Source organism: Phalacrocorax aristotelis, chromosome 3 (genome assembly GCF_949628215.1).
Source record: "Phalacrocorax aristotelis chromosome 3, bGulAri2.1, whole genome shotgun sequence".
Classification (NCBI taxonomy): Eukaryota; Metazoa; Chordata; class Aves; order Suliformes; family Phalacrocoracidae; genus Phalacrocorax; species Phalacrocorax aristotelis.
Genome location: NC_134278.1, coordinates 47,075,261 through 47,098,257, shown reverse-complemented (window position 1 = coordinate 47,098,257; position 22,997 = coordinate 47,075,261). Strand labels below are relative to the sequence as shown.

The 22,997-nt window shown below is 35.6% G+C and overlaps 1 protein-coding gene across 1 annotated transcript in view; it reads right to left on the bottom strand.

Annotated features, from left to right (window-relative positions):
• Positions 1-22,997, bottom strand: part of GRIK2 (glutamate ionotropic receptor kainate type subunit 2) — a 418,771-nt gene that overhangs the window by 246,651 nt on the left and 149,123 nt on the right. The window contains exons 4-6 of the mRNA XM_075087352.1: positions 10,534-10,715; positions 6,801-6,854; positions 3,811-3,984 (exon numbers count right to left, since the gene is read on the bottom strand). Of these exons, the coding sequence (XP_074943453.1) occupies positions 3,811-3,984; positions 6,801-6,854; positions 10,534-10,715 (410 nt within the window). The remainder of the gene's footprint in view (positions 1-3,810; positions 3,985-6,800; positions 6,855-10,533; positions 10,716-22,997) is intronic.

Genomic DNA, 22,997 nt, shown 5'->3' with positions numbered 1-22,997 from the left:
AGAAATAAGCCCCTGGTAATCCAGTCTGGCAGCTGACCAATACCTGGTGCTTCTTACCTTAATGTTCAGTATATTTAAGATTCTCATAGTTGGAGCAAGTTCAAAAGCTAACGACCCACCCTGCCCACAGTCTAACTTTATAACTGTGTATTTTGAACTGCTAACAAGTGAAATTAGTGGTGAGGAACAGGGAAATGCATGAATGAATGGACATTTACCAGCTAGATTGTGACAGATTAGAGACATTTTAGGTTTTATGTGGAAAAAAACCAACCACTTTTATGTATTGCTGAATTAAGTTATGAAGTACAAGATCAAATGGAAATTCATTACAAAGTTTATTCTAATCTGAAAAATCCCCAGCTTTGAATTTAACATGGTCAAAGGCTTTATTCATTATTTCACTGGGACTTTTTCACCCAATGGTGACAAGAAGAAAAAAGGGGACAATGAGAAAAAGATAGGGAAATGTTAGATACAGTTAATTCTACTAGTAAGAAAGATAAAGTATTGCAATAGATTCGCCTTTGACTTCTGGTATTTTCTAAAGGCATGGTTTATCACCTGTGACAGAATTATTATTAACATATTCCTCAACTTTTATTATAAGAAACAATGGCAATTTCATGTACCAGTTCCGTGTGATCTTTACTTTTAAAAGCACTATATATTTCTATCTGTTTAGTAAGAGGATGGTGATACAAAAACAATGACCAAAGTAAATACAAGACTGCTGAGAATACTCAGAAAGACTTCTACAGATTTAAGAAATAAATGTAAGCTTTTAAGTAACTTACTAAGCTATACTATGTGTTCACATGCATTTCTGCACAAGTGTGTGTCAGAGATAAAAAGGTATGAATATATTTGAGTAGTAACACATTTAGACTCTTATTGATACGTTATGAGGATAAGCACCACTTTAGTTATCCTAAGACCAATAAAGAAATATGAAAGAATCATCAAAAGTATAAATGAAATATGTTTGTGAATCATGATAGAGAAGCCTCTTCAATAAAAGTAGACCACTGAGACTTCATCAGGACTTCCATGTATCATATTAAAAGTAGGTACACAGTTTTATTTCAAAGATACCAATTAATTTAGACTTCAGTAGAAATCATAGCTATTTGATTCTTGCAAACATTTATACAAGCAAACCTTTTATCACAAGAAGCCTGTGTAAAGAAAACATGTATAGTCTGACACAACAAGGCAAATGATTTCCAATATTTCCACTGATTTTCCTGGAGTCACAGAAAGAACACACCCAATTGTGCTGTAGTTACTCTCCTAAATCATAGAACAGATTTAGTTTCTTTGTTATTGTGCAGGTATAGCAATAAAACTTCCCCCTAGCAATAAAACTAGGGGGAAGGTTGGGGGTGGGGGGTGCTTCTCAGAGACTGGCTGGTCACCAGTCAGTTGGTGGTGGGCAATTGTTCCATTTGCATCATTTGTCTTTCTTGGGTTTTACTTCTCCCTCTTTGTTATTTTCCTTTTCAATAGAATTTTTAGATTATATTATTATTATATTTCAATTGCTAAACTGTTCGCATCTCAACTCATGAGTTTTCTCACTTTTACCCTTCCAATTCTCTTCCCCACATTCCACTGCAGGGTAGGGGGGAGTGAGCAAGTGGCTGAGCGGTGCTTAGTTGCCGGGTGTGCTTAAACCACAACAGTTATACAAATAAGTCATTATTTAATAAATGTTAGGATGATTAAATATTGTATCATTCATTAAATAGTTCAAATTTCTTTTTCCAAAACCCATACAAAGAATCTCAATAAACACTCAAAGGACAGTGAAATCTGATGGAAAACTTGTTTTCACCACTAATCATCTCAGGTGTGCTAAAGCATCAACTTTTCCAGAGCTGTCCTGAGGAGCAGCCTCAAAACCAAGGAAAATCTATCCTAACTGAAGTTAATAGGAACCATACTTGGAAATTTGACTTGGAACATTCCAAAAAGATGAGATCAAAGTGCATTTAGATGTTTAATCAACATGAAGAATTCCCATAAAATATTCAACAGTCTCTATGAATACTTGGTTCCACTTAGATTTACAAAGAGGGGTCTTAAGGGTCCAGAAGAGAAACCAGTGTGTTTATCATGCACTTCTTTATCTTCTTCTACCCTGAGGCACAGTAATGGCGTAAAATATGGTCTCACACAGTAATATACTAGCAATAATAGGTTTCTGCCTCACACCAGAAGCTTTTCTGAGAATGACACTTTCTTAACAGCACCACAGAAGATGAAGAACATGTGACTGGCCCACAGAACTCTATTCCAATATTTATTATTCTATGATAGGCCTATGTTCTGATAAAGTAGCTATTGCTACTGATCTTGGTAACTATCCGAAGGTTTGAGATCAATTGTATCTTTGATCAATGCATAAAATATACAAATACAATGAGTGAGATGCACTGCTACAAATTTCAAATTGAAAAAGGCAAAATACAAGGAATGAAAATATTAATGCAAACAAAGAAGCATGAAACAATGACTTAAAATAATAAGCAACAGCTATATGCAAAACAGATGCATATTTCACACATTTCTAAAATTTTGGGGGGTTCATTTGCTTATCTGGGATTATTTAGAGAAATTAACAATGTAACATATCCCAGCATATAGTACTTTAAAAGTGCAGGACAAAATAATGAATAAATAAATAAAATTTAAAATGTTTCCAATATCAAGTCACTATACACAAAAAGTAAATAGAAAAGTATTTTTACCTAAAAAGGGTAATTTTCTAAAAACAAGACAAAAAAGAAATTAACCTTTTAAAATATTGTCATTTACTATCTAATGTCTATAAAATCGGTAAATCTTATCAATAGAAAACATATTCAAAAGTTTAGCTGTGTTATGTGGCTCCACTGACACAATCTAAATAACTGATAGGTAACTAAGATACTAATCTTCGAGAAACAGAATTGCCATTTTTCAAATGGAACATGAAAAGGCTTCTTTAAAAAAAAAAAAAAAATCAATCTAAAGAGCAGTGGAACTCTGTCAGCAAAGATGTTACAAATTGCTCCGGGCCAAAGTAGAAAATTAGGTCTCTGAACACATTTGAAAACTAAAGAAGTCCTACTGTAGGATATATTTTAAAATAAAACCCTTCCTGACATTATAATTCTAGATCTAATTCCAACTAATGAGCAGAAACTCACTGTAAACCTAGTAATGAAGTTTATTTGCATGAATGTAAGTGTGATTTTCATGAACTGAAGTAAGGCCAGAGAATAATGGCAATGGAAGTGAAAAGAACCCAACACCCAACCAACCAGACTAATTAGCCCTGTGAAGGCCTAGAAACTCGAAAAGATAGTAAGAAGGTGTTATTTATAGTATTCATAAAATATATTTTAAAATGTAGAAATTAAACAGTGCACATTATTAATGAATGAATCTTTAATTATTAAGACACAAAACACAGAAAGAGACAATTATGTTTTAGCTTGATTTTTGTAAGCATTTGACGTGATCACATACAATGTTTTTACCAACAAAATAGGGAAATATGGACTGGAGGAATTAGACATTTACAATGTAGCATTATCATTCAGGAAAAAATGCAGTATGTGTAATTTTGAAAGAAAGTTAATATGGCCACGTATTCAGTCTACAGAATATTAGCAGAAACACCACAGTTACTCTCTGACTCATGATTACAGTAACATTTGGTCTTGTACCTCTAAACAATTTTAGTAACAGAAATAAAAAGTCAGAAGTTTTTTTAGCTTCACAAACATACACAAAAAAGGAACTAAACACTGATATTCATACCGTCATAAATCCATCCAGCAAACCTGAATCAGGCTTAGGAGGTGCTTGCAATCGCTCCATAGACCACTTTTCAATGATAGATGACACCTGGGTATTTTCTGTGTTTAGAATTCTGAATCCAGTCATATTAACACCACTGTACCGATAAGGTTCCACATCCAAGGCAAACAGGTCCTGAAAAAAATGATCATCGTATAAATTCTTTAATACACTGCAAGTCCTATTTCAGTTGTTAGACCATCTCCCCAGATGAGAGTACTCAAATCTGCAGGAGTAACAGTGCTATACATGCTAGGTAGTATGCTCTGTTTATCTGGGGACCTAAACAGAACAAGGGTTGCACCCACGCTCTCTATGAAACTTGAACATGTTGACCTCTAGGTGATAAACTGGGGGGAGAGGGAAAATGTACATGGCTTTACATGTCTTTGATTAGGAATTTATCTTTGCAAGAATAACCTATGCCAATTAATGTATTTGCAATACATATGTATCGATGTGTGTGTATATTTAGCCCCCCAACACACAGAGAGGCAAATATAAATTAATTAAAAAAAAAAAAATTTTAGATCAAGAAAGTAAACTCAAGGTTATCCCAATCCTTTCACAGAGTCCTTAGAAACAATGCAGAACCAGCACTTGACTTCAGGAAACTGAGGTCTAAGATCAAGTTTTCAACATGGGGACAAAAAAAAAATTTAAGTTGATGAAGAAAACAGCCATGACTCACAAGGCCTAGGTATGGGCATTATAAATGAACTTTCATTTGGTTTACTTTCTGGTTTTTTAAATAATTTCTTTAAGTGACACAATCAAGGTTATGCATAAGACATTACTGTTCTATAACACACTTTCATTGAACATAGAAATTGTCCACATAATTCATACTTAGTCATTCATCTCCTTTTTATTTATTTTTTTTTTTTTTTTCTGGGAGTTTAATGTATTATAAATTTCCATTAAATGGTAGTGTTAGGTGTAACACTTGCCTGAACCCATTTTACTGGCTAGAGCTGAAGAAGATTAAATATTGTACCATGGAAAAACCAGATAATTCATAATTCACTGTTAACATCACTAAGCCCACAAAAATATCAACAAGTTATCAATCACTACCCATTTTTAATTATAGCCAATAATTATGATACAATTTTCCATATGTAATACCTAAGATATGCAGGTATCAAAATGCTTTTATTTACAAATTTACAAATAACCTAATTTACATTTATTTACAAATAACCTAATGCATGTCCTCCTTCTAAAGAAAGGTTGAACATAACTAGAACTGTCACACCTTTCCCTTTAAAAATTCTTTCCATTTTTACTGTGAAAGAACTCAGAACCTCAGATGTAATTATTTAATCCAAACATATCCATGTTTACACTGGAATATAATAAATATACACAACAATATTACGCATATTATAAATACACACAGGTCGGAGTATTAATGAGCTACTGCATTAGACCCTGAATCAATCAAGAGCAGAATACAGAGAAGACTGCTGTAAACACTGTGACTGGAAAATTTATTTGACAGGATTTTCATCATGTCAGGTAAGAAGCAATTAATATATCAAAACACTTGAATTCTGACGCAAGTTCCAAAGCTACATGGCAAAATCAAAATCTATCAACCGTTTCTGCGCACTAAATTGTCCTTTGATAGCTCCAAGTCAATATAATACCGTCTCTCCTAAAAAAAGCTAATATTCTAATAAGGAAATAAGAATGACAGAAAATCCTGATTTTTAAACATAGCTTTAAGAATAAAAATTAAGTGCCAATGGAGAGCATACCACTCAAAGAAGCAATTTTCACCTTTAGCAAAATGAAAATTTTTTTTAAAAAATCCCTTAAAACATCCAGAATCCATTTTGATAGACTAGTGAGGGAAATCCTACTGCATGCAATCCTGAATCTGTAAGCAATAGAACTTACACTTCTAACATAAGACGCATACTCACACAGCATATTTTGCCTTTACTGTTCTAATGAACTTCGCAAATTATTTTGCTTTCTATTCAACAAGCTATTTCCATACTAATACTTTCCATGAACTTCTGTTTTGTGATTCTGAGGTGAACTTCGCATCCAACCACAAAGGACTCATTTCCGTAAGGTCTTAAACATGTATGTGACTTTAAACACAGGTCATTTCAAGAATGGTTTTACCACGGAACATCTGTCTCGTGCTTGAAATGGCTTGTATTTTAAGAACCTTAAATGAACTGCAATCTAAATAGGCAGATCTGAACACAATGGAAAACAGAGGAATGTGCACAACTGTAGTTTCTAGAGTACTATTTTACCAATTTTTAAACTGTTTATTAGTGAAGCCGTGGTGAGCAGCAAAAAAGGTCTTCACATGCATCTGTTATGTTTTGTAAGAGCATTCACATTTTAAATGTTCATTTATTGCAAATATTAAATCTGATGCGTCCAAGTGTTCAAATTCCTTCTAAGCTACTTTTAAAATGGACACCAAAGAATACTGCATAATTCATGCGCCTAAAAAGCTCATGTGGATTGTTAAATAAAATGCCGTTAATACTCAAAACAAATTATTCGAGAATCATGTGACAGTGAAGAATTACCTTGTAAAATGTTAGATTAAAAATATGGAATATATGAGAAGTTTAAAATTTCATAATCTTCACGTACAAACAGCTACAAGATAAAAAGGACCAAATTCATAATATAAACAATCAGTTATGAGTTATACACTTAAGCCTGCTTGTATGTTAAAAACTGCAGTGCTATGGCATCAGTTGCTTTTTTGGGTCTATCAGTTTCCAGGGCACATTGTTGAACAATAATTAAACCATCCTGATGAGTTTTCACTGAAAGTAAGAAAACTTAACAGAGAAAACATGTTGTACTCACACCCCAGTCCAGAGGGACCTTTTTCACATTGTCAGGTAATATAATTAAGGAAAGTAACATCTTTGTTAGATGTCATCAGTATGTTTTTATAAGCCACTTACCAGTGTAGTAAAGATATAGTGATAGTATTCCGTCATCATTCCCATAGCTAAAGCCTTAAAAAAATAAACAAAAGATTAATGTTTCTGAGGGCACGTAATACATTTTTATCAGACTTACGTGGCAAATGAAAAGCTGCGAAAGAACACTATTGGGATAAGACGATAGGGTTGGAATTATACTAAAATTAGGTCAAGCAAGTCATTTCCTAGCAGTTAGAGAAGATTACTGACTATTAAAGGAATTTATGAACCAGATCTTCTGATAGAAAGAATATTATTAGACTGTTTAGTGCAGTAAATGTGAAAGAGGCTTATAGTTTTACATACTAATGGGTGCATTAACTTGCCACACAAAATTTGAGTCGACAATATTTTCATTCATTATTGAAGCCTTCCCTTAAAAAGAATAACCTAATAGGAAATATTTTTTCTATTTTGATGAACAATACTATGCATTTAAAAGAAGGGCTCAACCTTATAATATACATGTGTACATTTTTCCAACCAGGGAAGAAAACATTCAAGTCAGGTTTTGAACAGCAAGACACATACTACTTCAGTAAAAATGAAGAACAAATATTCATAGTATTACTCTATAAACTCAGATATCTATAAAGTACCTTCATCTGTCTTGCTAACTATATAATATCAAATAGTTTTTGATCAACTGTGCATTTTAAAAGTGTTCATACTTTTAACAGCATAAGAACAACAATTTGTAGATACAATTTTAAAGCAATAGACACTGGATGTCTCATCACTAAGGGCTTCTTCATTATGGGCTTTTTCACCTGAAAACCATGTATCTTCTTGCTCTGCACAAAAGTTGCCTTAAACTAGTATGATTTTTTTCAATCACTTCATTATCTACAGTGATTTTACCTAATTTAGCACTGTAAAAAAAGCTGCACAAGTAAGCAGTATTTTCTTCCCTTCCACGAATTATCAATGGAATTCTTTGCCAAGTCACTACCAGTTACGCTTCCATAAACACACTGAAGGCCAGTGTGGGAGCCTTTTTACTTGTGACATTGGCTGAGAAATGATTAAATGACTAGTCCATATGTTCTTTGCCAAAGAAAAGTTAAAAGCCAAAATTAATCTTAAATATCAGCTGCAGATTTTATAATATTTATTTTAGATAAGACTCTGACAAAAACGGCAATAACATTTTTCCAAAGCATGACTATACCTGTGTATTTAGAATTTCAGAATAATACTACTACAGTATAGTGTGCCAATAGCAATTTAAAATCTCTTACACACAGGAAAACCAGTATCTAATGAGAAATGTTATAACTTCATTAGAAACTGTATAACTACAAACACTGTTGGCTTTTTTAAGAATGAATTATGTTGTTGTTTTTAAATGAAGCCAAGGTATCTTCCTCTATATACACAACACATTTGGAGTCACCTATATCTTAACTGCTTATAATTGGGTCTTTCATACTCCACAGAATCTCTACACAAGAACATCCTACGCATGTTCCTGATTCTGCTGTATGCTGGTGGTGTCGCTTTTCCACGTCTTCTTTCTTTCGCTTTCCTCACTCCACAAAAAACCTCACTCCTTTTTCCTCTTCAAAACACTGTCATTTCTCTGCTTTCATTATTCAAGTGCTTCCCTAACATTTTAAATCATGTCTGCTTTCCCTGGTTGCCTGGTGATATAGTTACCACTGAGATTTGCCTTAATTTAATTATGCTTGTCTGAACGACGGGATATTTCTTTTTCTTTTGATGATGTATTTTTGGCCAGAAAACAGTAGTTGCCATTTCACTGGCCTCTCAAGGTACATTTTTTTTCTTCAGTTCTGACTTGTTTTTTCTTCCACCAACTTCATTGTTAATCTTTCCAACCATCCTTCCAAGAAGAAATCCCTTGGCGTGCCTCCCCAAGTTCATCCCTCCATCACCAGAAAAAAAATTGGTTAATTAATAATCCACAAACGAATATATAAAGATCTTTTTCGGTTTTCATTTTTTCAGCAAACACTTGTAAAAACTACATTTGGAATGACATCACTAAATAATAAATAGAGCCTTAACATTCTTTGTGTCAATTTTGACAAGAGCTCACATTCAGCTGCTGAACTACCAATTTTAGATGTATTTAAAGCATTGAAATATTGGAGCTGAATGGAAAACTAAAAGTCTATGGAAACTGTATAAAGATCTAAACACGCATGAAAGAACTGTTCCTGTATCTTCCTTCTTTAATCTTTAGGATGAGCAGAGTAGTTTGATAAAACAGTTTACAATTTGATTTAAAGAGGTTGAGGTGGAACTCTTACTCTTGGATCCTGGGACGTGATTAAAGACATAACACTTCCAATTTTGTTCCTATTTCCCTCTAGTCATATGTTTTACACAATGTTGTATGCTGTGAAAGAAAAGTTTCCCTTCACCTAAAAACTACTAAGCACAGTAAAAATAATGTATCTTGATGGAGTTGTTTGAATTGTTATTGTACTTCAGCTTTATATTGCCATCAATACCTTTTCCATTTGCATTTTTAAGATGTTAAAATAATTAAATATACATTTAATGATTTGGGCTAAACAATTAGACTAACTAGGCTGGCTTATGCTTAGCAAAGGGCAAAAACCACCAGCAGAGGTTTAAAATTACTAAGAATTAATAAAAACCCTTTAATCAATGAACAATAAAGCAAAGAAATTACAGTATACATGTATGTTTTCTAGCAATTTTAATTGTATCTGCAACAATACTCCTAAGTACCTTTAATGAGACACATATTTTCACATCTTAAATACATTTTGTTTTCAATTTAAGCCATACAGTCTGCTAGCAAACACAGTATAAACAGGAGTTAATGTCACTAAAAGCTGTGCATTAGAAATGTAGAATATTGTTTCGGTTTAGGTACTTTTCCTATCCTTCTTAATGCAAGCTATAGTTCAATGAAAAAACTATGGGGAAAACGGCCTCTGAGTATAAGGAATTCCCAGTCTTTGGAGCTAGCTCATTAAACTAAAGGAGACACACAAAGGCATGTCATTTGTATATACTTCAGGGTTACAGTAAGCTTTTTTTATGAGTTATGCCCTTTGTATACTGCTATATTGCCACCTTCTCTTGGAAGACATCACTGGAATCTGCTTCTGCAATATAAAGTCAGTTAAGTATTTGGGATTCTGCTGTATTTCACCAACTCATCTTACTGGTACACAACAAAGCAAATACTTTCAAAACACCTACCCAAAATATATTCAGGCATTTTGCAGTCCTATTAGTAGTCTGAGGAAAATATGGCTCTAAAAGATATCTGTCCTCTGAGTGGAACACATTAACAGGGTCTGTTGGTAACACCTATTCAAATATTGCTATCTGATTAAGAGTACACAATTTAGAGGCTTCAATTTAAAAAAAAAAATCTTTGTTATATAAAATAACATCAACCAAGCATTTAAAAACCTGGTTAGAGCATCAATTCTCCAAAGTGCCAATTCTTCATAGTTGAAAGACTGATATACCTTTTCCCCTGTACATGAACCGATTAATCCGTTACTTTAAAAAAACATAATGAAAGCAGCTACTCTTAGAGTCACCAATAAAATCATCTCTGAAATCCTTGACTGATTTTCAGTTAGCCTCAGTAAAACTGACATACAATTCCCCTGGTTGTTAAATGCCATTAAGTCTGGATATTACTTTTATTTATTAGGGATGAAAAAGATTAGGCCATATAAAGCAACATGAGGATTACCTGTTTCAAGATGCCTGCTGCCATTTCATGGCTGCAGTCAAAGATTACATGGAATTCTTTGCCTCTTTTCATCTCCTTTAGCAATGGCTTTGCATCTTTCGTGTCAGCTGGTAACTGACGGATTTTTAGTCTCAGGTTGTATCGTGATGGAGCCTTGATGAGTTCTTGTAATCGAATAAGGCCTTAAAGAAAACAGAGGAGTCAAAAGAAAAGAAAATTATCAAAACAAGAACCTGACCTGCTAGCAGGACTACTCGCTATAAATATTCAAAGTTTCCTGAATTTTACTCTGTCTCAGCATGTTGCAACTGATATACAAAAAATTTATTAAAAAGAAAAGAAAAATAAAGTATCAGCACTCACAATTCTTTCTTCTAACAAGTCTTTCTTCTTCCTTAATATTAACAGACAGTAAGCAGCCTGAGTTAGGATTACCTTAAGACAGACAAATTTTCCTTTAGCATTACCATGCAACTATGACATTCCTCTTCAAAGAGTACATATCATTATTCTAATTCAGTTAAAGCAATATCCCAGACTAATAGTTTGTAATCAGACCATCCAGTCTCCTAACTAACCCATCAGGTTTACATACAAAGTTGTGAATCATTTCAGCACTGTAGAACACTCTCACATAATTCACAAGAGAGTACTATTTGTTTGCCCTTGATTATACAGGTAACGAAACACATATATACAGCAAAGAAGCTGAATATTTATTCATCGCCATTGCATTCATCTTCAAGGCTCCACAATTACCATTTTGAATTCCTTTACTTTTACTATGGAATTGGACGTAGTAATGTTTTTCCAAAAATCTCAAATATCTCTCAAATTTCCATCTTCTAAAAACATTTCTGTAGGATCTTCATTAACAGCTAAAGTACTGTGAAGGGCTATAATACCCAGTAATTCACTGTGGGCTGACATTTTCCATACAAAATTATAATGCGAAAAAAGTTAATGGTCATTTGTACATAACGTAACAGCATACTAAAATTTAAGGTCAAAGTAAAATGTTTTAACTCAAGAGGGGATAAAAAAATAATTCCGTATATTTCACATTGTCATTGCTTGCTAAAAGTCAACAACTGGAAACTTTTGTCCAGCACAAATAATTTGTAAATGATTTTGACTCCTATTACATTGTATTTAGCAAGTCAAATTTTAGACTTGTCCAGCTTTCTTTGCTTCATTTTTTTTTGTTTGTCCTGCTTTGAAAAGGAAATAAAAGCTACCGCTAAAGAATCACAGAAACTTCACTATATTTACTGGCAATCTTTACTAGAGATGCTGAAGGCAGAACAGATATGGACACTGAAGTACTTTCTCATTACTAGACCTGATCCTGCCTGCTAAGACACAGAGAATTGATAACTAGGGTATATGTGACTTCTGAGTAACTGACAGATATAAGTCTACATGGTTGAAAAAACCAGTACTTTTAGAAACCAATCAAAATTGTAAAAATTGCTATATTTCCCTCAAATGCTATAATGATATTTACAGAAAATGAATTCATGCATTTAATGGAAGCTTAAATTGATTTAATACTTGATTTCTAAATAATCTTGAATAAATATACATAAGAAATATATAGAGGAGGTGTCTTTTCTAACTTAAAAGTTTATACATCTACTGCATATTAGTACCATTTTCAGATGATCTGGGTCAGGTACATGAAAGAAAGGCTTTGACATGAACAACATAGCATAGCCTATAGCCATTAACCACCTTATAAAAAATAACTGACAGAAACACATCAACAAAAACGCTCAGGATTGTCCCCCAGTCTTTCCTAATTGCTTAAGATTAAGAAAAATAAAGCAACTAGAATGCATGCCCTTGCGGTCAAGAAATTTAGATTATTTCAGATTGAGGGAATGACCACATTTCCAAGCAGAGTCTTTCTCAAAGGCAAAGTCCTGCCAGTTGCTCACTTGCTCTGATATCCATGCATTTCCACTTAAGAACTACAAATCGCAAAAGTAGCCATATGGGACAGGTAGTATGACACCGTCTGCCAGAAAATACAGAAATCCTGGCTTTTGATGCTCACTAATCAAATATGACTGAGAAGACAGAAAGACAGTCTTTCTAGATAGCCATGTTAGTTTGAATCAGATAGTGCTGCAAAATGCATTGCCATATAACATACAACAGTATCCAAAGCTGACATATGAGATGTCAGCATGTGAACTTCAGACATGCATCTATCTGAACTACTTACATCACATGTAAGGTCAAGAAGACCGGGGGGGGAAATGGCAGATTTGGGGCGGGGGGGTGAGAATCTCAATGTACAGGCATCTTCAGGACCTTGTACCCCTGAAGTATTAAAATATTAATGGGGACTTCTGAGATGAGCTGTATTTTAATCTCCAAGTCATATTTAGTGGAAAAAGTTCTATGTCACTGAACACTTGCCAAGAACCTTCAGTCAATCCTTGCAGCAGATCATCACAACTAGAAATCACTGTGAGTACGGAAGATTAACACAGTATGAAACTCTTAAACACAGCTTTATGTCACAGATATGTGGTAGGAAAGAGATAATCAGTTTCACAAAACAAGTATCAATCTCCCCATGGGAGAGCATTAAATAAACTGCCAAAGATGAGAAGTCCACAATTTGCTCAAAAATCATATCTATGAGATGTACAGAAAAATTGAAAGCTATTTAAAAAATAAACATCATGCGTGAAAATACGCTAAAAGAGACTGAACATTAGGAGATTCAAAACTGCACTGCTGTTTGAGTCTTAAATGGAGACAACAATTACAAAATATGCATTTACTCAAAATGAGGACAATCAGAACTGTGTCTCAACCACACGGCAGTTTCTGGATACTAGCATGATGACTTTTCCCTCAGGATTTCTGTAATCTCAAATATATTTGGCCCTTTTGTTTTTTCAGAGGAATCAAATTTTATTTGGGAGGCGAGGAATGAGTAAAGTATTATAGACTATTCTTAAGAGCACTGTAATCCAAACCTGCAGCTGGAGTTGCTCATAGGAGACAAATAGACACTTGTTAGTATCACGGTTATGACAGTCATCTGAGACAGGAAACACCTGGCCTTTAGTCCCTGTTCTCGTATTTCTATATTGAACTAATTTTCAAGAATAGCAAGAGACAAAAGTAGCTTTAGTCTACTGTGCAAATTTTGGAATCAGAACCACTCCAGAACAAATCTTACTGTGTTTGTGGAAGTGACTGTGAAATTAATTTGTAGAAGACATTAAAATGATTCATGAAGTTCGTGTTTCCTGTGCAAGTACCATACTCAGTATTTTTGATATATCAAGGGTTAAGAGGAACCCTGATTGTTATTTCTTGACTGTAAACTGTTCGTTCTTTCAAAGAATTGTGTACTTAGACGGGAAAGTGCCTAATTTGTATATTTTACTTTTTCTCAGGTGTCACACCAATCACCTTCATTACACCTTTGGAGATTTAGTTAAGATTGTCAAGGAATGTTAAGGTGAAATGCAAGGAAGGGAGAAAGGGAGGCTGCTTTTCTCTGTATCAAGCCCTCAAGTTCCAAAATATCAGTAAACAAATGTAGGACATCACAAATTGACAGGTCCCTTGATCTATCCCCTTTTCTTGCACCAATGCAATACAGCTTTGGTCTTTTACTGCAGGTCCAAGGTTTGTTGCAGAATGGGGAGAAGTGTTTTGTGGCCTATAGGAGCTCATGAAGTCAATGTCTTACAGTACTTTTATGAATTAAACATCTACTGTATGGCTGACAAAAACTGCAGGGGTTGAGAGCCAACAATTCAAAAACTTTCTTCCAAGCTTTGTTCTGTTTCAGAGCATTACCCAAGAAGGTGAGCAGTGTGCATGACTTCATGCTCTCAAGAGCCTAAATGGGCAAGTCAGGAATTAAAAAAAGAAAGTCCTCCTCTTCATAAATCTTGTCATTACTGGGCAACTCCAGAGAAAGAAAAAATACCACCAAAATTTGAAAGAGAAGATTTACACATGCAGGAACTAATTCCAGAGCAATTAAAAACTGTCAAGAATACTATGATAAGTATAGTGTCTGCTGCTAGGTTACCTACGTATCCGAGAGAGAAATGACGAGCAATAAGCAAAGTACCACACTGCGAAGGCAGTACAAAAGCTGTAGAAGCTACCAGGGGAACCTGAGAGTGAGAACAAGGGGAAGAAAACATGTGAATGCACACCCCTCTAGTGCACTGAGGTGACCTCAGTGCTGGGGCAGTACAGATGTGTATGCAAGCAAATGAAGAGGTATTTATCTCTTCAATAACTGCCAGGACACATAAACAGTAGCACTTGAGCTTCCTCAAAACATATTTAAAAGATAAAGCAATCTGAAACAGAAACAAATTCCAGGTATTTCAAAGCTAAGTTTTTTCTCCTGACCTTATCAATACAAAATTAAAAAAAGCAACCTTAAGCTTTTAATGTGTACGTATTGCTGCTCATAACTTCTATGTATATCAGAATATTTAATTTTAGTAATAGTTACAGTTAACACATACTTTCATTTTTACGATTTTAACATGTATTTTTCATTGTGTTTCCATCCACCAGCGCTTACTAAGTTCAGATGAATTATGCAGGGCACAAAACCTGTTCCAGTCTACTGAACAACTCATTTCGGTAGTCCACCAGACCACCCGCTACAAGGAATATTTGTTCATTCTCGTCCATACTCAAAAAATATATCCTTGCTAGGACGAATTCAATGATTTCCAGCTCGCCAGGCTCTCATGGGAAGAAGTCTGGAAAACAAAACTCCCTCACTCGCAAGGGCTGCCACCTCCAGCGCAGAGCCCTCAAGGCACAGAGCTCATGGTGTGGGGAGCTACCGTGAAGCTGTGTCATGGGTGGCAAGTAATGCAACCACAGCTACCCTGCAGCTCCTCACTGCAGAGAGACGCCTCATGGAACAAACAAAATCACATAATACTGAGCATATCGCTCTCTGGTACTTTTATTTCTATGACAGAGTGCCGACGAGTTAAGTGCTGAGAAGCAGCATTTCCTCACTCAGGCATTAGTAGCAGCTGAGACTGAGTAAAGGCTTTCCAGGCCTGGATCACCCTTCAAAAGGAGACTCCTGCAAATATGAATCAAAGGTAGAAGGTTTCCTTCCACACTATACCTAACACTTGTGATGCAGTATTGCTGTTTATATATAAACTGTGTGAAGAGCAGTCTAGTTTTCCTATAAAATAAAAACCACCAAATTAATTCCCACAGTAAAAAATGGCATAATTAATCCGAACACAACAACGAAAAACTAACACCAAAACCAAACAAAACCCCCAAACCCAAAAACCAGCATTCTCTTTACCTTTTCCTCTCCATTACGCCTGGATGAAGCCACTGGAGTTGAAATACATTGGAGATTATGGCCTGGGCAAGGAACAAGGTACAAAGCGGTGCACCGCAACCTGCCCAGCGCCGGCCACAGCCAGTTCAGCCAACCTAAGCAGCAGAGAAAAAAATCCTCCCAGGCACCAAAGGGAGGCAGCCCCTTCTCAGAAGTACCGAAGGCGGGCACCAGCCGCGACTCGGGCTAGAGACACCCTTTCGGAGAGGGGGAGCTCGTTGCCGCAGCACAGCCCAGCTGAGGGGTAGGCAGGCTGCGGCCGTGGGCGCCTCATGCCGGGGCAGGGCCCCCCTGAGGGGCTGCGGGTTAAGCCGTTACGCGCAAAGCAGCAGAAACCGTTACACCAAATGGCCTCAACCTGCAGCTCCCCCGGTCACCTCCCAGGGTAAACTCCGATGGACCGCGTGTAACTGGCGGTGAAAGCAGCCATGGCGTTTCACTTTCTTCCTAGGGAGGGGAAAGGTACCTATTTATGTAATTGTGTCCTTTTTCTCACTAACAAAATGAGTGATTGGAAGCTTATATTTAAAAGTAATCAATTACGAACCTTTGACTCTGCATTGTTTTGCCTGCAGTGTTTTCCAATCATTTTGAGCAGATTAATTTTTCCCCCCTTCTTTTTTAGGTCAAGTGTTGAACAGTGGGTCACTGTTTGTAACCAAAGAAAAAATTAAACATTTAAAAGATACAACCTAAAAGAACAAGCTCCTTCATGTAAATTACAGCACCTGGGTCCAGCAGTGGACGCTAACTGCTTCCCAGCTCCTGTTGTCACTCATCTGCTCTTCCCCACCACACCCTAACATCCTGGTTTCCACAGGAAGAGTAGGTGCAATGGCCAAAGAAAAGGCACAGGGGATCAAAACATTGCACGGTTGAGAAGTAACCAGGCAATCCATGTATTCATATAAATAAATTCTGCCACCATCCTTATAGTAACAATCTGTTTGGAGTTCAGTTTTTCACAGCTGTAAGACATCATATATTTCAGGCTTTTTGCAGTAGAACTAGTGCCTCCCAGTAACCTAAAACGAGCTCTACCTTATTGTCTTTAACATATAGTCCTCAATACATCAGATGAATTCAGACAAATTCATTGTTTGCTTTCATTTTTAGATGTTGCCAAAATTTGTTCTGTATTTTCACTTTTTCCTAATACTGTTGTGGCTCATTTCAATGAGTGAGATTCCTGAGATTCAAGGAAGACTGCTTCTTCCTACTGTGTCCAGTTTGTCTGTGGGACTCCATTTCTACGCTTCTACCCTCTGTACACATGGCTAAAGGCCAAGGTAGTTTAGGTCAAGCAAGCATCGAATACTTATACATTAATTCTAAGTTTCTGAGCTACTGTTAATCCCAAAGTAACTTTTGTTCCTGTTGTCTGCCATTAGAGGAAATGGACAAGCTTGTTATTCAGGATCAAAGTAACAAGCTGTCACGCACTAAGAAATAAAGTCTGTGGATCCGCAAGGGACAGTTTCAAAAGGGCATGTATGTAGCTCACATGTAGCTAATCAGAAAAAGAGGTACCAGAGCCTCCAATGAAGGGAGGAACATAATATGAGAACTACAAGGACAATGAAGCTAAGGACAAAGAAAGTCCTTTCTTCACCATGATTTTGAGGACATATTTGTCAACACAAAAGCACAGATTTTAGGCTAGAATATTTTTAAAACAACAGATTTACAATATAAAATGAAGTACAGCCCTCATATGAAATGCTGACCTCTTATTTTATTAGCATTACAGGATCCCAGTGTAATGAAAAAAAAAAAAAAAAACACAACCATTTGTGTGGACAAGCTCCTAAATAAAAAAATCTATTTTACAACAGTACAGAAATAATAGCTGCATTTTGGGAATGTACTTCCTGCAGTTTCTTTCACCAAGGACACCTTTTTCCTGTCCCTTTAAACTCTCAATTCCTTCTTTTAGCAGCCACTGTGATAGAGTCTTACCTCTGAATGGCTGGGAAGAATGTGGTGTGAGTAACTCTTTTCAGAAGCTGCCATCAATTCATCTTTAAGGAGAATCCTGAAGGAGCAGTTTGTGAGCTCTCCAGCTGGCATCTTCCTCCAAAGAGATCAATCACATTACCTCCTCGACATGTTCAACTTCAACCAGTCCAGGAAGCAAGAGCCCCAAGTTTGTTTTAAAACCTGTGTCTCCAGCTCAGCAGTCTTGCGAGCCATTGCTATGCCACCTGGCCTGCTCATCAAACTATTTATCATTTCCATTAATGCTGCCTTTGTGCTTGCACAGGAAGAATGCAAGCAAATGCCCCTTGCAATAGGCTGAACACATGAACCTTTTTCTGCACAAAGAACACAAATGCTCTTTTAAAGGCTACTCCTATCTTCAGAATCTCAAAAACTTCAAAATTAATAATATATTGCTTTGTAGAGCTACCAGAATAGTTTGTCTATTTTTGGCAAGTTGTTTCCTCTCACACCTCTCTGTACTCTTCTCCTTCCCTGACAGCCCCCTGCCCAGTTTTTCTGGTTATGTCTCAGAAAAATATCATTGTGTGTTGGACTTTGAAAGGGCTACGGGTACAAGGGAGGAGAATGCCCGTTCATTGGGCATTGATAGAATGCTTCACATCAGCCAGAACAGTTCATTGCTATAAAATGATTCACAGATATTGAACACCCTGAACAGATTACCCATGAACTCTCAAGATTAGTTTTATCATCCTTGCCCTCTACTTTAAGAACACCTCTAGTGAAAGGATTAAAACTAAAAAGAAAAAAAATTTCACTTGCTAGCAGGGCTACTTGATGTGTGGGCTGTTCTCTGTTCTTTGGATATAACTACCTAATATAGAAACACCATAGAAAAATACAGAGAAAACAGAGATGAAGATAGCTTGATGGACCTTTCTCATTTATTCATATTTAGCCTTCTTACTACATTAAGATAATTTCACCCAGTTCCAACAGTGTAAAGCATTCTTAAAACTGACATCGGTTATGTTTAAATCCATTTAAATAGAGTACCAATGGTGTGAAGCTTCTTTAATGGAGGAAGAACTTTAAGATACATAATTAAAAAAATTTATCCTCTTACTGTAAACATAATTAATACAACTTGTTATTACCAGCTTTAGAGTCCAACATTTTAGCAGGGTTTTTTAGTCTTGTAGTTGAAGCACTGGAGGGTAATCAGAACACTATGTGTGTATGCATGTGTATGTATATATATTACAGATATTACTTCATTAGAGCTTTGTGCCACTTGCATTCTGCAGTATTAAAAATTCACTACAGTTAGTGGAGGTGACATAAAGAAGAGTTCAAAGATATCTAGTGTTATGTTGACTTAAATTATTTTTCCATTATTAATCTTGATTCCTACCAGGAAAATGGTAGCACTGTATCGGTACAAAGAAGGAAAAGTAACTGGTAACTGACTTTAGAAGTAGTTTTGCCAAAGCAAATTCTATTTAACAAGCCCTTTGTCAGGAAATACAGCTGCTTTGTTTAGAATAACTTCAGCTGAAAAATTTAAAATTAGGTTCATTAGGGCAAGCCAAGATACACTAGTCACCCATGATAATAATAGTATTTGCCAGAATGAACTTCAAAGGTCTATTTGGATTACAAAATTTCCTTCAGCGGGGGAAAAGTGTAGACGTATAGAGGCTCTTAATGTCAGGATACCTGTAACTACATACTTATCTCCTTATCAAAGCATACAGCAGTGATCTACTGCCCCCAACTATTCTTCAGAGATACTGAAGAACAACTGTTTATAAATCAGAATACCCTTACCTGTTGGCATGTTCTATCATATCTTGATTAATTAATTCCACACTTCACTCTCCCCATGTGTGGCCTTTCAGCTATACAAACACACTTAAAGAAGGTACAGTGCTTCAAAACAAGCAGTTTAAGCTGTTAGAAAAAATAATTTGATCATCAAGTTAGGATGTTTGGGGTTTTTTTTGGGGGGAGGGGTTGTTGTTTTGAGGAAATATATTTATTTTGAACATATCACTAAAAAAAAGAGTTTAAACACACTGAAAAGCCAGTTCTGGGTCACCAAGTATGAGAAGAAGAATAAAAGTTAAATTATTTCCAACTGACAACATTTTTCAAAAACTCTTTCTTGGATGGTAGCCATGCCAGTAGTAAGAGAAAACTTTTCAGTTTAGGTAGCTAGTTCTCTCCTGGCATTTCTTTTCCTCAATCAGCATCTTTTCATAGTACTTATAGTCTGGACTGGACAGAGACTAAATCTTTTGCTCCAGATAAAAACTTCAACATAGGATAATGGTTCAGAAAATGGTCAGCAATCCATTTACTGACTTAATTGTCTGCTGAAACAAGATTTCTAGGGCTAAGAACTATGCCTCTCTCTAAACTGCTCCATAATTGTTGGCTATGATGCAGTATCCCAACGTTCATCTTGCCCTCATACTGACATATTGAGGTGTGTGCTATTCAGTGTCACACACAGCTGGACATTTATCAAGACAATCAAATAGTTTTGCGTGAGTTCCAAGGCTCAATATTTAGAAGAGTACAACAGAAATATTTTAGATGTTTATATTCATTTTAAAGGCTTTACTGTTTCCTTTATTAAAAAGACACAAATTCAAAAGATGAAGTGTTTATGGGAAGGAGGGACACATCTGAATGTCTTTGGTTTAAAAATTTGACCTGAGCCCTAAAGGTTGAGTGTTAGAGAGAGAATACCTGATTTGCCTTCAAATCCACAGTGCCTGATGAGGCTGCGTGCTCAGGTATAGTTATTAACACCTTCTGGGCACATTAGGACAGAAATTCTAGTACCCAAACTTCAGGTGATCCTTACTTCGTATGTGGAAGGATGGACCTGAACTAACACCTTTAACCTTTATCTCCAGCGGTCTTACCCATTTTTAGTCATCATCAGCTCAACAAACAGAAACTACTTGTTGGAGAACCTAGGATCAACAGTGATCATACAAATGGTATAAGTATGTGTCACCAGACTGAGGGGATTTTTCTTTCACTCCTTGACCTGCACTTCCACAAAATGGTGCTGATATAACCAGTGGTGTACTTCAGGAGGACTTAGAGCACATGAATACTAATATCTGAGAAAAATGCTCCTTTCTGAAACAAACAAAAAATGCCAGACCTATGGTTTTTAACTAGAGGTGTGTGCATATATGTATATGTATTTGAAATACAAACCTCACCATTATGAAAGATCTAAAAATGTCTAGACTAAAGACAGAAAAAAAACTTTCTTTTAGACAGTTTGGAAACAGTTACTTATTGCAGGAAAGCAGAAGTGTTTGCATTCATAATTAATATTGAAATTGAGGTTACTAAAATGCCATGTATAGGAGACACTAGCCTTAGGGTCAAAAATCACTGAACAAGAAAACCAGGGATCCAGGTTTAACTCCACAGACAGTCATATTTCCATTCTGATACTATGCGTATCACTTATTTTCCTGTGTCTTGGGTCTTAGCATCTGAATGTTAAATCCATTTTACTGCTGTTTCAGCATAACTAGCTGTAATTGAAGTGCAAGGCAATAATCAGCTTTATTGTTTTCCTTAAATATGCTAAGTGAGCGCGTCAGAGCATGGGTGCAAACATCTTTTATAGTTAGTTTCAAATAGCCAATCCCATTTCAGCCTATTTCCAGTAACAATTCTTTTCTAATAATGGCTTTTCAGCACTGCAGTGAAAAAAGCCCTCTACCCCATCCCACACAGTTCCACAAGAGGGAATCAGTGAGCTGCTTAAGTTCAGGAAAGACCTTCAGTTCCTGGGAAGGTTTTGATCTTGAAGATCACCATAACAAGATTAAGAAAAGAAGTTTTTTTCATACCACCTGAGTACTTATCAGCCCCAGCATAGAGCAGCTAGAAAAAAAAAACAGGAGAACGGTCCATTCCTTCCCTCACCTCTGTGCCTAGTGTGTGAAAATGTAAGAAAAAAGAAATTTAATATAATTGAAGAAATATTGAAAATTAAGAAAGCATTAAGCCTTTTATGTTAGATTTGCCATGTTTTTCTAGTCTCCAGCAACGTGTGACGTTCCTTTACTTATGCGACTCTATTATGATATGCCTGAGTTGAAATACTGTTATTCAGTTTTCTGAACATGTTTTTGAACATTTTCAGAAAGCTTTATCTTTAATTCAGTGTGACGATGGTGACAGCAATGACAATTAACAGTCCTGGGCATTTCAAAAGAATTCTTGTAATAGTGTGAAGTATGATCTCTCAAGTGGCTGACATCTATAAGCAGTGCAGTTTAATGAGGGTGAAGAGGAAAAAAAGAGATCTACTACAGTCAAAGGACAAAACAGCCTTTGTCAAAGCCATCAGAATCAATGACAAAAGAAGCAGTAGAACAAGTTAGCAATTCCTAGCCATATCATAGGATTATCACTATTTATCAAAGTATACAAAACTAAATAAAAAAATAATATCTACTAGAAATCAAAATGGACTTGGTTGGAAAAGAAACATAAATGAACATTCTAAATGGGAATTTACACTAGGTAACCACATTTATTCTTGGAAACAAGAGCAGTTGTATTTTCGCTAAAAAAAATATAAAAGTGCAAGAAAGAAGAAAAAGCTGAATTGAAATTAAAATGTATTAAAATGGGAATATTTGAGCTGAGACCAGTGTAGAACAATTCATAAAGGGGTTGACATCTCAGCGCATTTCACAGTGTTCCTCCAACCGGAGAACAAAATATGTAATACTGAAGTAGGAGTAGAAGTGTAGTTAAGTTTGGATAAATTTGAGTTTAAATTTATGCCCCACGCAAGACGTGATACTGATTATGTCTCCATTTTCCTGTTTTCATTTTTCACTTAAATAATTTTCCCGTCACATTTTTCTGAAAATAGTGAATAAAATTTTCCAATCTTCATGAAAGAAAGAATTATTTTGATTATAAGTTCCCTAGTGAATTTTCTGTAAGATTTAAATTCTTAAGTTTATTCAAACCCACAAAAGCAAAACAATTTAAGGTGCTGTTTGAAATACGTTCATTGTTAATGCAAAAATTTCTGAAAATGTTACATCCACTTCTGTTCCTTAGGCTTATAGAAAAAAAAAAAAAG